At 41.0% G+C, this 12,284-nt stretch overlaps 1 protein-coding gene across 2 annotated transcripts in view; it reads right to left on the minus strand.

Moving 5' to 3' along the window:
* KREMEN1 (kringle containing transmembrane protein 1) overlaps nucleotides 1–12,284 on the minus strand; it is a 67,651-nt gene that overhangs the window by 11,038 nt on the left and 44,329 nt on the right. For both annotated transcript variants that reach the window (XM_074321735.1, XM_019743130.2), the window contains exon 5: nucleotides 8,033–8,186. In XM_074321735.1, coding sequence (XP_074177836.1) covers nucleotides 8,033–8,186 — 154 coding nt within the window. The remainder of the gene's footprint in view (nucleotides 1–8,032; nucleotides 8,187–12,284) is intronic.

Genomic DNA, 12,284 nt, shown 5'->3' on the forward strand with positions numbered 1-12,284 from the left:
TTGGAGCTGATGGGCCCTGGAGAAGCACACTGTTCCCCAAAATTCCCCAATAAAAAAAGAAATTTTAAAAAAAGGAGAGATAAAACAGTCCACAGAACCAGACCCAATAATGACCCAAATGTTAGAACTACCAGAGAGACTACATAATTAATACAGGGATACTTAGTGGAAAAGATGAACAGCATACTTGAACAGATTGGAAATTTCAGCAGTGATATGGAAACTATATTAAAAAAGCCAAATACAAATGCTAGAAATAAAACAATGAGAGGAATAACTCCTTTGATGGTCCTATAAACAGACTGCACAAAGCTGAGGAAATAATCAAAACATTTAGAGATAGGTCAATAGAAATTATCCAAAATGAAACACAGAGAAAAAAGAAGTGAGAAAAAGAAAACAGCATCCAACAGCTGTGGGACAATATCACACGCTCTAACAATATGTAATTGGAGTTCCAGAAACAGAAGAAAACAAGAACAGGGCAGAAGAAATATTTGAAGAGAAAATGACTAAGAATGTTCCAAAGGCAATGAAAAGTAATCTAAGAAACTCAGCAAGCTCCAAGGAAATAAATTAAAAAACAAAAATAAAAAAACAACAAAGAAAACACACCTAGACACATTACATAGTTAAATGATGAAAACCAAAAGCAAAGATAAAATCCTGAAAGCAGGCAGGGAAAAGATGATAGACAGGGAAACAAAGATAGAGCAGACATCTCTAGAAACGATACAAGCCACAAGACAGAGGAGCAATAGTTTTGAAGTCCTGAAAGAAAGAAACTGTCAGCATAGACTTCAATATCCAGCAAAAATATTTTTTCGAAAATGAAGGTGAATTAAAGCTTTCTCAAACAAAAGCTGAGAGAAGCTACTGACAGCAGACCTGCCTTAGAGAAAATGCTAAAGGAACTTCTTTAGGCCAAAATGATATGATACCAGATGGCAAATAAGAACATGAACAGATGTTCAACACCATGAGTAATTGTGGAAATGCAAATTAAAACCACAATGAATTACCACTACACACCTGCCAGAATGGCTGACATTAAAAAAACAGACAACACAAAAATTCAGGCAAGAATGTGGAGCAACTGGAAGTCTCATATATTGTGGGTCAGAAAGCAAAATGGTATAGCCACTTTGGAAAACAGTTGGCAGTGTGTTATAACGCTAAATACGCACTTAGCATGTGACCCAGGAAATCCTGGACTCCTCAGTTTCATTTCTCCCAAGAGAAATGAAAATATGCTCACACGAAAACCTGTACATTATGTTTTTAGCAGCTTTATCACACCTTTATCATAGACGGACTAATGTTTATCAGCTGTAAATGGATGAACAAATTGACACATTTGTGCAAAGACATGCTTCTTGGCAAATAAAAGGAACTACTGAAACAACATAGATGAATCTCAAAAGCATTATTCTATGTGAAAAAAGCTAGACACAAATAGTTAAATACTGGATGATTCCATCGATATGACATTCTCAAAAGACAGAACTGTACAGATGGAACACGAATCAGTGGTTGCTGAGCGCTGGGAGTGGATGAGAAGACTGACCACCAAGGGGCACGGGAACTTTTGAAGTGATAAAAATGTTCTATATTTTGATTACGTATATATTTGTCAAATCTTATCGAACTGTATAAACTAAAAAGGTGATTTTTACTGTGTATAAATTATACCTCAATAAACCTAAAAAAAAAAACCCAAAAATTCCTGGGTTCTCATCCTGACTTTACCATGTACTATGATTTGAGCCAGATACTTCGGAATACCTCAGTTTTCTCATCTACAAAATGAAAACAGTAATAGTTTCTCCCTCAGGGAGTTATAAGAATTAAAATGAGTTGATACGTGGACAGTATTTAGGTATAGGATCTGGTATGGAGTAAGTGTTAGCTTCTCTATTCTTCTTCTTATAAAGTATTCAGCTGAAACTGATATTTCAACAGCAAAGGCAGACCTTAAATTTGGAACTTTCAATCCCCAGATGTGTGCCACGCTGACAGCACGCCTAATTCAGCCATTTTGAGAACAGACACGACATCTATGATGGATTATTAAAGTGATATAGCAGGAAACTTGAAACTTAGGAATATATTCAAGATCTTATTTGTTGGATGGGAGATAGCCTGACACATACCATCTGGGAAGTGTCTCTCAATCAATGCATGTCATTGTTTAAATGGAAGCATTTTTTTTTCCTCAGTGGTAAAATAATGTTGCATCTCACAATTGATGGCATTTTGGAGCCTATGAAATAAAATTACTAGTGCAGTCTCAGGTGTCTGATCCTACCTATCCTTGGGCCCTCAATCCTTTTCATCATCAATCTCTGATTGATGATGAAATGGATCCCGCCCGTTCCATGAGGGTGGGATCACTGTCCGTGGGACTTTGGGTAAGTTACTGAACTTTCATGAGCCTCAATTCTCTTATTTGGCAAATAAAGATAATAGTACCGGCTTACCAGTACTGAGAATTACGGGAAAGAATGCATGGAAAGTGAATAGCATACTGCCCTGCAAATATATAAGTGCTCAACTAATGTTAAAAGTAAGACCCCACCCTTGTGAGTCACTTATCCCTTCAGGGCCTAGAAGCTGAGGGAGGCCCACGAGGCTGGCGGGCTTGGGCAGTCCGACCTGATCTTCTATTTGGTTCTGTTAACTCAGTCAATTAAATTCTGGGGGCAACAGAGGTTCTGAAGCCTCCACAGTGCTGCATTTACACACAGTCCACAGCCTACTGTGGCGGCCTCCCTAAGTTCATGAGAGCTTGCTGGAAAATCAAGCACAGAGCCTATGACAAATGGCTTGATGTGGCAATGATGACCGAGCAGACAGCTTCCACCAGCTGCCTCCACAGTCTCTCTCCTGAGGTGCAAATGCACCGTAGGTGCCTCTGGAACACTCTTCTGTAATGAGCAGATAACGGGAGGATCTCATTGACATTCTGAGACCCAGGTTCACTCCACACCAGATGTTCTGGGACACAGACTGTAACCTGGTCCCGTTCCCACCATTTAACTTCTCCAACCTCCTCTCAAATTATGGAACAGTCTGTAGGCACCATCTCCAAAATGCTCAGCCTTACTCAGTCCTGATGGGTCATAAGGCTTTCCATGAGGCAGTACTCAGCTATTTAAACTATTTCACTGTCTAATAGATGAAACTTTAGGGATTAGTCCTATAGTGTTGCATGTTGTACCTTTCTTTGCAGAGCTTGGGGCATGAGCTATTAGAGTTGGCTAGTGTTGGGGCCCCTGCCAGGCAACATACATCAGGGTCTCTGAAGACGCGAAGGAGCAGGCAGCCTCTCAGAGCGCCAGGCTTCTTTGTCCTTGAGTGAATGGAAGCCACAGAGGGCAGACTTTGGAGAGCTGCAGAAGAGGCCAGTTTGATAATAATCAGAACTGCAGGGGCGGACGGGTGGCTCAGTTGGTTAGACCGCGAGCTCTGGGCAACGGGGCTGCTGGTTTGATTTCCACATGGGCCAGCAAGCTGCACCCTCCACAACTAGAATGAAGTCAATCAGCTGCCGCTAAGCTCCTGGGTGGCCAGATGGCTCAGTTGGTTGGAGCGCGGGCTCTCAACCACAAGGTTGCGGGTTCAACTCCTCAACTCCCGCAAGGGATGGTGGGCTGTGCCCCCTGCAACTAAGATTGAACATGGCACCTTGAACTGAGCTGCCGCTGAGCTCCCGGATGGCTCAGTTGGTTGGAGCGCGTCCTCTCAACCACAAGGTTGCCAGTTCGACTCCTGCAAGGGATGGTGGGCTGCGCCCCCTGCAACTAGCAACTAGCAACGGCAACTGGACCTGGAGCTGAGTTGCGCCCTCCACAACTAAGATTGAAAGGACAACAACTTGACTGGGAAAAAAGTCCTGGAAGTACACACTGTTCCCCAATAAAGTCTTTAAAAAAAACCCAAAAAACAGAACTGCACAAACTTTGTTCACGTACTTTTAAAGCATTAAAGTGGATCTGTTATTATGATCTATTTTTATTATTGTTAACAAAAGGGATTCTAGCTGCTGAAAATTTAAATAAAAAACACACTAAAAAATTAGCAAATCTGGGTTTCAATCCTGGCTCTGGCACTTATTACCTTGGACAAATTATTCTATCTTTTGATGCAATTTTCTTACCAACAGGGCTGTCGCAAGGATTAACTAACAAAATGAAAAAAGCACCCAGCATCAAATCTTGCACACAGCAAGCATTCAATAGCCAACAGTTATTTTCATTGTAATGAAATCATTTTAGTGCACCTTAGTGTGAGACCCAGTGCTATCTCCTAGGTATATTTCCAGTATCAAAGATGACTTGATACATGACCAAATTTAAACCAAATTATTTCCGTTTGATACCTCCAGTAGGGGCACTGTACTAAATAAAACATAATTTTATCTGCCACACAGCAGATACCCAATAAAAATGTGCTAAATTGAGTGAACAGTTATCCTATAAAAACTATACTTTTTGCTGTTGTTATAAAATTCACCATTTTAACCATGTTAAAGTGTACAATTCAGTGGTATTATTTACAATGTTGTATAACCACCACCACTGTCTAATTCCAGATTTTTTCATCCCAGAAAGAAAACCTGTATCCATTAAGCAGTCACTTCCAATTCCTCCCTTCTTCACCAGCCCTTGACAACCATTGATCTGTTTTTTGTCTGTGTGGATTTGCCTATTCTGGACATTTCCTATAAATGGAATCGTAAAATATGTGGCCTTCTGTGTCTGGTTTCTTTCATCGAGCATAATGTTTTCAAGGTTCATCATATTGTAGCATGTGTCAGTGCTTCATTTCTTTTTGTGGCTAAAGAATACTCCCTTGTATAAATCTACAGTCATACCATAGAGATATTTGCAGGTTTGGTTCCAGACCACAGCAACAAGGTGTCTATCTCAATAAAGTGAATATTGCAAAAAAGCAAGTTACACGAAGTTTTGGTTTCCCAGTACATATACAAGTTACGTTTATACTATACTGTAGTCAATTAAGTATACAATAGCATTATGTCTAAAAAAAAATGTACACACCTTAATTAGAAAATACTTTATTGTTAAAAAAAATGGGAACCATCATCTGAGCCTTCAGCGAATCACAATCTTTTTGCTGGTAAAGGGTCTTACCTTTAATTTGTAAAAAATGCAGTGTCTGTGATGTGCAATAAAACGAGGTGTGCCTGTACCACATTTTGTTCATCCTTTCATCAGTTGATGGACATTTGGGTTGTTGCCACTTCTGGGTATTATGAATAATGATGCTATGAATTTTCATTTACAAGTTTTTGTGTAAACATATGTTTACAACTCTCTTGGGTATCTACCTAAGAGTGGAATTACTAAGTCAGAGGTAAGTCTGTTTCATGCTTTGAGAAACTGCCATACTGCTTCCCAAAGCAGGGGTGCCATTTAACATTTCCACCAGCAAGGCATGAGGGTTCCAATTTCTTCGCATCTTCACCAACACTTACTTTTCATTTTTAGAAGTTAACACAATATTCTGTTTAAAGTAGAAAAACAGGTAGTGAACCCACACACCCTGTTTCTGTTTACTGGCTAGTCCCATGCACAGCTTGTTGGCAGAGTGTGAGCCCTGGCAAGTTGTTTACCCTCTCCACACCCTAGGACTCTCTTCTGTTACATTAGAGTGATGGTAATAATAACGTGCCCTCAGATAGCTGCTGGGAGGACCTAATGCAATCATTTATATAAAGCCTTAGTACATACCAGGCACTCAATGTTTGTTTCCTTTCTTTTTTCACTTAAGAGTATACCAGACAATTTACAAGCTCAGAAAACATACTCTTCTGGGTTAGGGTGTCAAAGCAGAGCATTTTAAAATAATGAACTCTGGCAATGAAAGGTTAAGAAATGCACAGTGCATATTAGTTGCTAACTATTCTTTCTTAAACATTAGCCAAGGTTTAGTCTTTAGCTTTAACAGAGGTACTAAAACTGAGCATCTGTCTTAACCTAACAGGATGAACAGGAAGCCACTGGTAGCCTCCAACGGGCATATTTAACTAAAAAGACTAACAATTAACCACATGAGTTCTGCTTGCCAATCCTTCCCCTGTCCTCCCGCCAAAACGGACACACTTTAGACAACGTCTAAGTTATAACATGTGACAGGCTCTGTTGTAAACTTCGGCTGGGCTTTACAATCACCATATGTAGTAGGTGAACTGTATCCTCCAAAAAGATATGTTCAAGTCCTAATGCCCGGTATCTGTACATGTGACCTTATCTGGAAATAGGGTCTTAAAAGATGCAGTCAGGGGCTGGCCCGGTGGCTCAGGTGGTTAGAGCTCCATGCTCCTAACTCCGAAGGCTGCCGGTTCGATTCCCACATAGGCCAGTGGGCTCTCAACCACAGGTGGCCAGTTCAACTCCTCAAGTCCTGCAAGGGATGGTGGGTTCTGCCCCCTGCAACTAAGATTGAACACGGCACCTTGAGCTGAGCTGCTGCTGAGCTCCCGGATGGCTCAGTTGGTTGGAATGTGTCCTCTCAACCACAAGGTTGCCGGTTCGACTCCCGCAAGGGATGGTGGGCTGTGCCTCCTGCAACTAGAAAAACGGCAACTGGACCTGGAGCTGAGCTGCGCCCTCCACAACTAAGACTGAAAGGACAACAACTTGAAGCTGAACGGCACCCTCCACAACTAAGATTGAAAGGACAACAACTTGACTTGGAAAAAAGGCCTGGAAGTACACATTGTCCCCAATAAAAGTCCTGTTCCCCTTTCCCAATAAAAAAAATCCTTAAAAAAAAAAGATGCAGTCAGGTTAAATGAGGCCGTGCCAGATTAGGGTGGCCCCTAAATCCAGTGATTAGTGTCCTCATAGGGAGACATAGAGAGACAGAGAGACACAGACATATACAGAGGGCAGATGGCCATGTGAAGATGAAGGCAGACAGTGAAGGGACGCAGCGCAAGCCCAGGAATGCCAAGGATTGCCAGCGATGACCAGCAGCTAGGAAGAGGCAAGGAAGGATTCTTCCTTGGAAACTGTAGAGGAAAGATGGCCCTGACAACACCTCGATTTTGGACTTCAAGCCTCCCAAACTATGAGAGAACACATTTCTATTGTTTTAAGCCATCCAGTCTGTGATACTTTGTTATGGTATCCCTAGGAAACTAATATACCATATGACATTTTTGCTAAAAACTGAGCCGCTCTGCCTAGTTGAGATGTCAAGGGTGTAACAAAGACATTATAGACTCTATAGTATATCTCAGTAATCTCAAGCCTTTCCTTTTGTCTGCCTCATTTGTGACTATCTCCTTCTACCATCTTAAACTCTTGTACTCTGTACCAGATATTGGTACTATGGTCTCGCAAAGTCTCACTACCACTGAGTAAACGTGGGTGGACTATGACAAGGGATCAAGTGGCCCAGAGGTTAGAACAAGGTGTTGGAAAGGTCAAGGCCCCGGAACCATACCCCATCACAACACACTCTGCCTCTAGCCAGCATCTCACAAGTGCGGCAGCTCAGAGAGGAGGGGGGTCAGTGCACACTCAGTACCGGGCTTGGAAGTCAACTCGAAGCTTTATGTTCTCTTCTCAGCTGCATCACAATGAGATATAAATCCCAAATGCCTAAGAAAACACTAAAAGGGCTTGGACATTACATTAAAACAAGAGGATCTTAAAGCTGATACTGAACAGTGACATCAAGATCTACTTCAAATTGGAAAGGTCATCTTTTTTAGTTGTCTATGTATCTCACAATAGGCCATGTCTCTTCAAAACACATGTCACTACAGTAATTAACCAATTGTTAAATGACTATCCTCCCTTCTAGAGGGCAGAGGCCGAGTCTTCCTGTTCAGCACTGTATCTCCAGGGTCTGGTCAGCGCCTGCCCTGCAGTAGGCGCTTAGTAAGTACTGCCCAGTAAATGGATGAATAAATGGAAGGGAGGGAGGGGGGCAGGCTTATTCCCCTGGTCCAAGGGTTGCAGTGTCTTCAGTAGTAATGAGCACAGGGCATACTCACTGTCAAAGAGGATGATCCTGCCATCACCGCCACAGGGCTGGGTGAGATCCCCGAAGCAGACGCTGTTGCACTCGGTACTGGCTGCCTCCCCGTACTTCCAGTAATCAGGATTGTTTCCACAGAAGCAAGCGTAGCCTGACTCCATCCCAGCGAACTGCCGCGACAGAGAAGGGCACTTGGTAAGCGTCAACCAAGGGGTCAAGTGATCTGAAGAAGCCTGGCAAGGTCGGCCCCCAGCAAGCAACCAGCCTCGCCTTCCCAGCCCTCCCTTCCCCTGGGACCTCACCCTTGCCCCGCTCTCATAACACTTCATTACACACTGATCAGTAATCTGTGCGCCACCATCGTGTTTCCCCTTCAGTGAGCACCTCTATTAAATGTTTGCATTTCTACTGTATTTAAGTAAGTTTTATGGGGGGAACATCCCATAACCTTGAAACATTAGTAATAAGTGACAGCTAAACATTTTATTGAATGTTTCCTATGTGCCAAGTAGTAAGTGCCTTGCAGCTAGTCCTCCCAGCAAACTCATTATAGGCCCCATTTATATTTTTATTTTATTTTTTCTATTACTGTACATGGAAGGGAGGGATGGGACAGGCTATTTAAAACTATTTATCTAGTGCATAGTTCTATGAATTTTAACCCATATAAGATGTGTGCAACCATCACTACAATCAGGATACAGAACAGGTGCAGTAACCCAACAACGTTCCTCATGATACATCGCTTTATAGTTTCCCTTCCTATAACCCCTGGCAACCACCAATGAGTTTTCCATGACAATAGTTTGTCTTTTCCAAAATGTCATATGCTATAGACTGAATGTCTGTGTCCCCACACAGCTCATATGTTGAAAGCTAATTCCCAATATGGTAGGAGGGGACTGGGTCATGAGGGCGCTGCCCTCATGAACGGGATTAGTGCCTTTATAAGAGACCCCAGAGCGCTCTCTTGTCCCTTCTGCCAGGTGAAGACACAGTGAGAAGATGGCCATCTATGAACCAGAAAACAGGCCCTCTCATCAAATCTGCCAATGCCTGATCTTGGACTCCTCAGCCTCCAGAACTATGAGAAATGAATGTCTCTTGTTTAAACCATCTAGTCTCTGGTAACTTTGTTATAGCGCCCAAATGGACGAAGACATCATATAAATGGAATCATGTAGTATGCAACCTTTGGAAACTGGCTTCTTTCACTCAGCATAATGTCTGAGGTTCATTCAAATTGGTGCATGTATCAATACTTCACTTCTTTTTATTGCTGAGTAGTAGTAGTCCCCTGTATGGATGTACCACCATTTGTTAATCCATTGAGTGGTTTCTAGTTTTTTATGATTATGAATAGAGCTGCTATACACATTTGTGTAGACTTTTGTGTGAATATAACTTTACATTTCTCTAGGATAAATATCTAGAAATGGGATTGCTGGGTTATATAGTAAGTGTGTGTTTAACTTTATAAAAAACTGCCAAACTGTTTTTCTGAGTGACAATACGACTTTATATTCACAAAAACAATGTATGAGAGTCCCAGTTGCATCATATCCTTGTCAGCAGTTATTTTTAGTGTATTTTATTGTAGTCATTCTAATAGGTGTGTAGTGGTTTCTCATTGTGGGTTTAAGTTGCATTATCCTAATGGCTAATGATGTTGACTATCTTATCGTGTGTCATCTATATATCCTCTTTGGGACAGTATCTGTTCAAATCTTTTGCCCAGTTTTAAATTGAGTTGTCTTAATGAGTTGTAAGAGTGCTTTATGTATTCATAGACAAGTCCTTTGCCAGATATGTTTGGCAACTACTTTCTCCCAGTACGTGGCCTGCCTTTTCATTTTCTTAACTGTTTTTTAAAGATAAAGTTTTTAATTAACGATAAGTCTGAGTTACCAACTTTTTCTTTTACGGTTCATGCTTTTTTCTGTCCTGTTTAAGAAATCTTTGTTTAACCAAATGTCGTAAGATTTTTTTTTTCCTAGAAGTTTAATTGTTTTAATTTTCTATTGAGACATAATTCGTATAACATAAAATTAAACATTTTAAAGTGTCCCTTTCAGTGGTTATTAGTATATTGACCATGTTGTTCAACCATCACCATTACCTAATTCCAGAATACTTCCACCACCCCAAAAAGACACCCTGTACCAATTAGCAGTTAGTTGCAATTCCTCTTGCCTCCCACCCTCTGGCAACCACTAACCTACTTTCTGTCTCTATGGATTTGAATATTCTTGACACTTCATATAAATAGATCATAAAATATGTGGCCCAATGTGTCTGGTTTCTTTCATTTGGCCTAATGTTTTCAAGGTTTGTCCTTGTAGCATGCACCAGCCCAGGCATACCTCGCTCTATTGTGCTTCACTTCACTGCGTTTAATACTGCATTTCTCACACAGTGAAGGTTTGTGGCACCCCAGCATCAAGCACGTCTGTTGGCACCATTTTACCAACAGCATTTACTCACCTCATGTCTCTGTATCACATTTTGGTAATTCTCACAATATTTCAAATGTTTCATTATTATTTATTTGTTATGGTGATCTGTGATCAGTGATTTTTTATGTTACTATTGTCATTGTTTTTGGGGTGCCACAAACCATGCCCATATAAGACAACGAACTTAATCAACAAATATGTGTGTTCTGTCTGTTCTGCTGACCAGCCTTGGTCCTATTTCCTGAGACACAAAACTATAGAAATTAGGCCAGTTCATAACCCTACAATAGCCTCTAAGTGTTTAAGTGGAAGGAAGAGTTACGAATCTCTCACTTGAAATCAAAAGCTAGAAAAGATTAAGCTTAGTGAGGAAGGCATGTTGAAAGCTGAGACAGGCCGAAAGCTAGGCCTGTTGTATCAGTTAGCCAAGTTGCGAATGCAAAGGAAAAGTTCTTGAAGGAAATTAAAAGTGCTACTCCAGTAAACAAACAAATGATAAGAAAGTGAAACAGCCTTATTGCTGATATGGAGAAAATTTTAGTGGTTTGGATAAAAGATCAAACCAGCCACAACATTCCCTTAAGCCAAAGCCTAATCCAGAGCAAGGCCCTAACTCTCTTTAATTCCATGAAGGCTGAGAAACGCAAAGTTTGAAGCTAGCAGAGGTTGGTTCATGAGGTTTAAAAAAAGAAGCCGTCTCCATAACAAGTGCAAGATGAAACAGCATGTACTGATGTATAAGCTGCAGCAAGTCATCCAGAAAATCTAACTAAGATAATTAATGAAGGTGGCTACACAAAACAACAGGTTTTCAATGTAGATGAAGGAGCCTTATATTGGAAGAAGATGCGATCCAGGACTTTCATAGCTAGAGAACTATCAGTGCCTGGCTTCAAAGCTTCCAAGGACAGGCTGAATCACTTGTTAGGGACTAGTGCAGCTGGTGACTTTAAGTTGAAGCCAAGCAAGGCTCATTCACCGTTCTGAAAATCACAGGGCCCTTAAGAATCATGCTAAACCTATTTTGCCTGTGCAATAGAAATGGCGCAACAAAGCCTGGATGACAGCACATCTGTTTACAACATGGGTTAATGAAGCCCACTGTTGAGACCTACTGCTTAGAAAAAGATTCCTTTCAAAATATTATTGCTCATTGACAAAGCACCTGGTCACCCAAGGGCTCTGATGGAGATGTACGACAAGATTAATGTTGTTTTTGCGCGTGCTAGCACAACATCCATTCTGCAGCCCATGGATCAAGGAGTCATTTTCACTTTGAAGTCTTATTACTTAAAAAATACATTTTGTAAGGCTGTAGCTGCCACAGATAGTCATTCCTCTGATGGATCTGAAGAAAGTAAATTAAAAACATTCTGGGAAGCATTCACCATTCTAGATGCCATTAAGAACAGTTGATTCATGGGAAGAGGTTAAAATATCAATATTAACAGGAGTTTAGAAGAAGTGGATTCCAACTCTCACGGATGACTTTAAGGGTTCAAGATTTCAGTGGAGGAAGTAACCACAGATACGGTGGGAGAGAACTAGAATTAGAAGTGGAGCCTAAAGATATGACTGAATTTGGTGCAATCTCATGATAAAACTTAAACGGATGAGGAGTTGCTTCTTATGGATGAGCGAAAAAAGTGGTTTGAGGTGCAGTCTACTCCTGGTGAAGATGCTGTGAAGACTGTTAAAATGATAAGAAAGAATTTAGAATATTACATAAACTTAGTTGATGAAGCAGCAGCAGAGTTTGAGAGGACTGCAATTTTATAAAAAGTTCTACTGTGCGTAAAATGCTATCAAACT

The sequence above is a fragment of the Rhinolophus sinicus genome, linkage group LG16, assembly GCF_036562045.2.
Source record: "Rhinolophus sinicus isolate RSC01 linkage group LG16, ASM3656204v1, whole genome shotgun sequence".
In the NCBI taxonomy this organism is placed as follows: domain Eukaryota; kingdom Metazoa; phylum Chordata; class Mammalia; order Chiroptera; family Rhinolophidae; genus Rhinolophus; species Rhinolophus sinicus.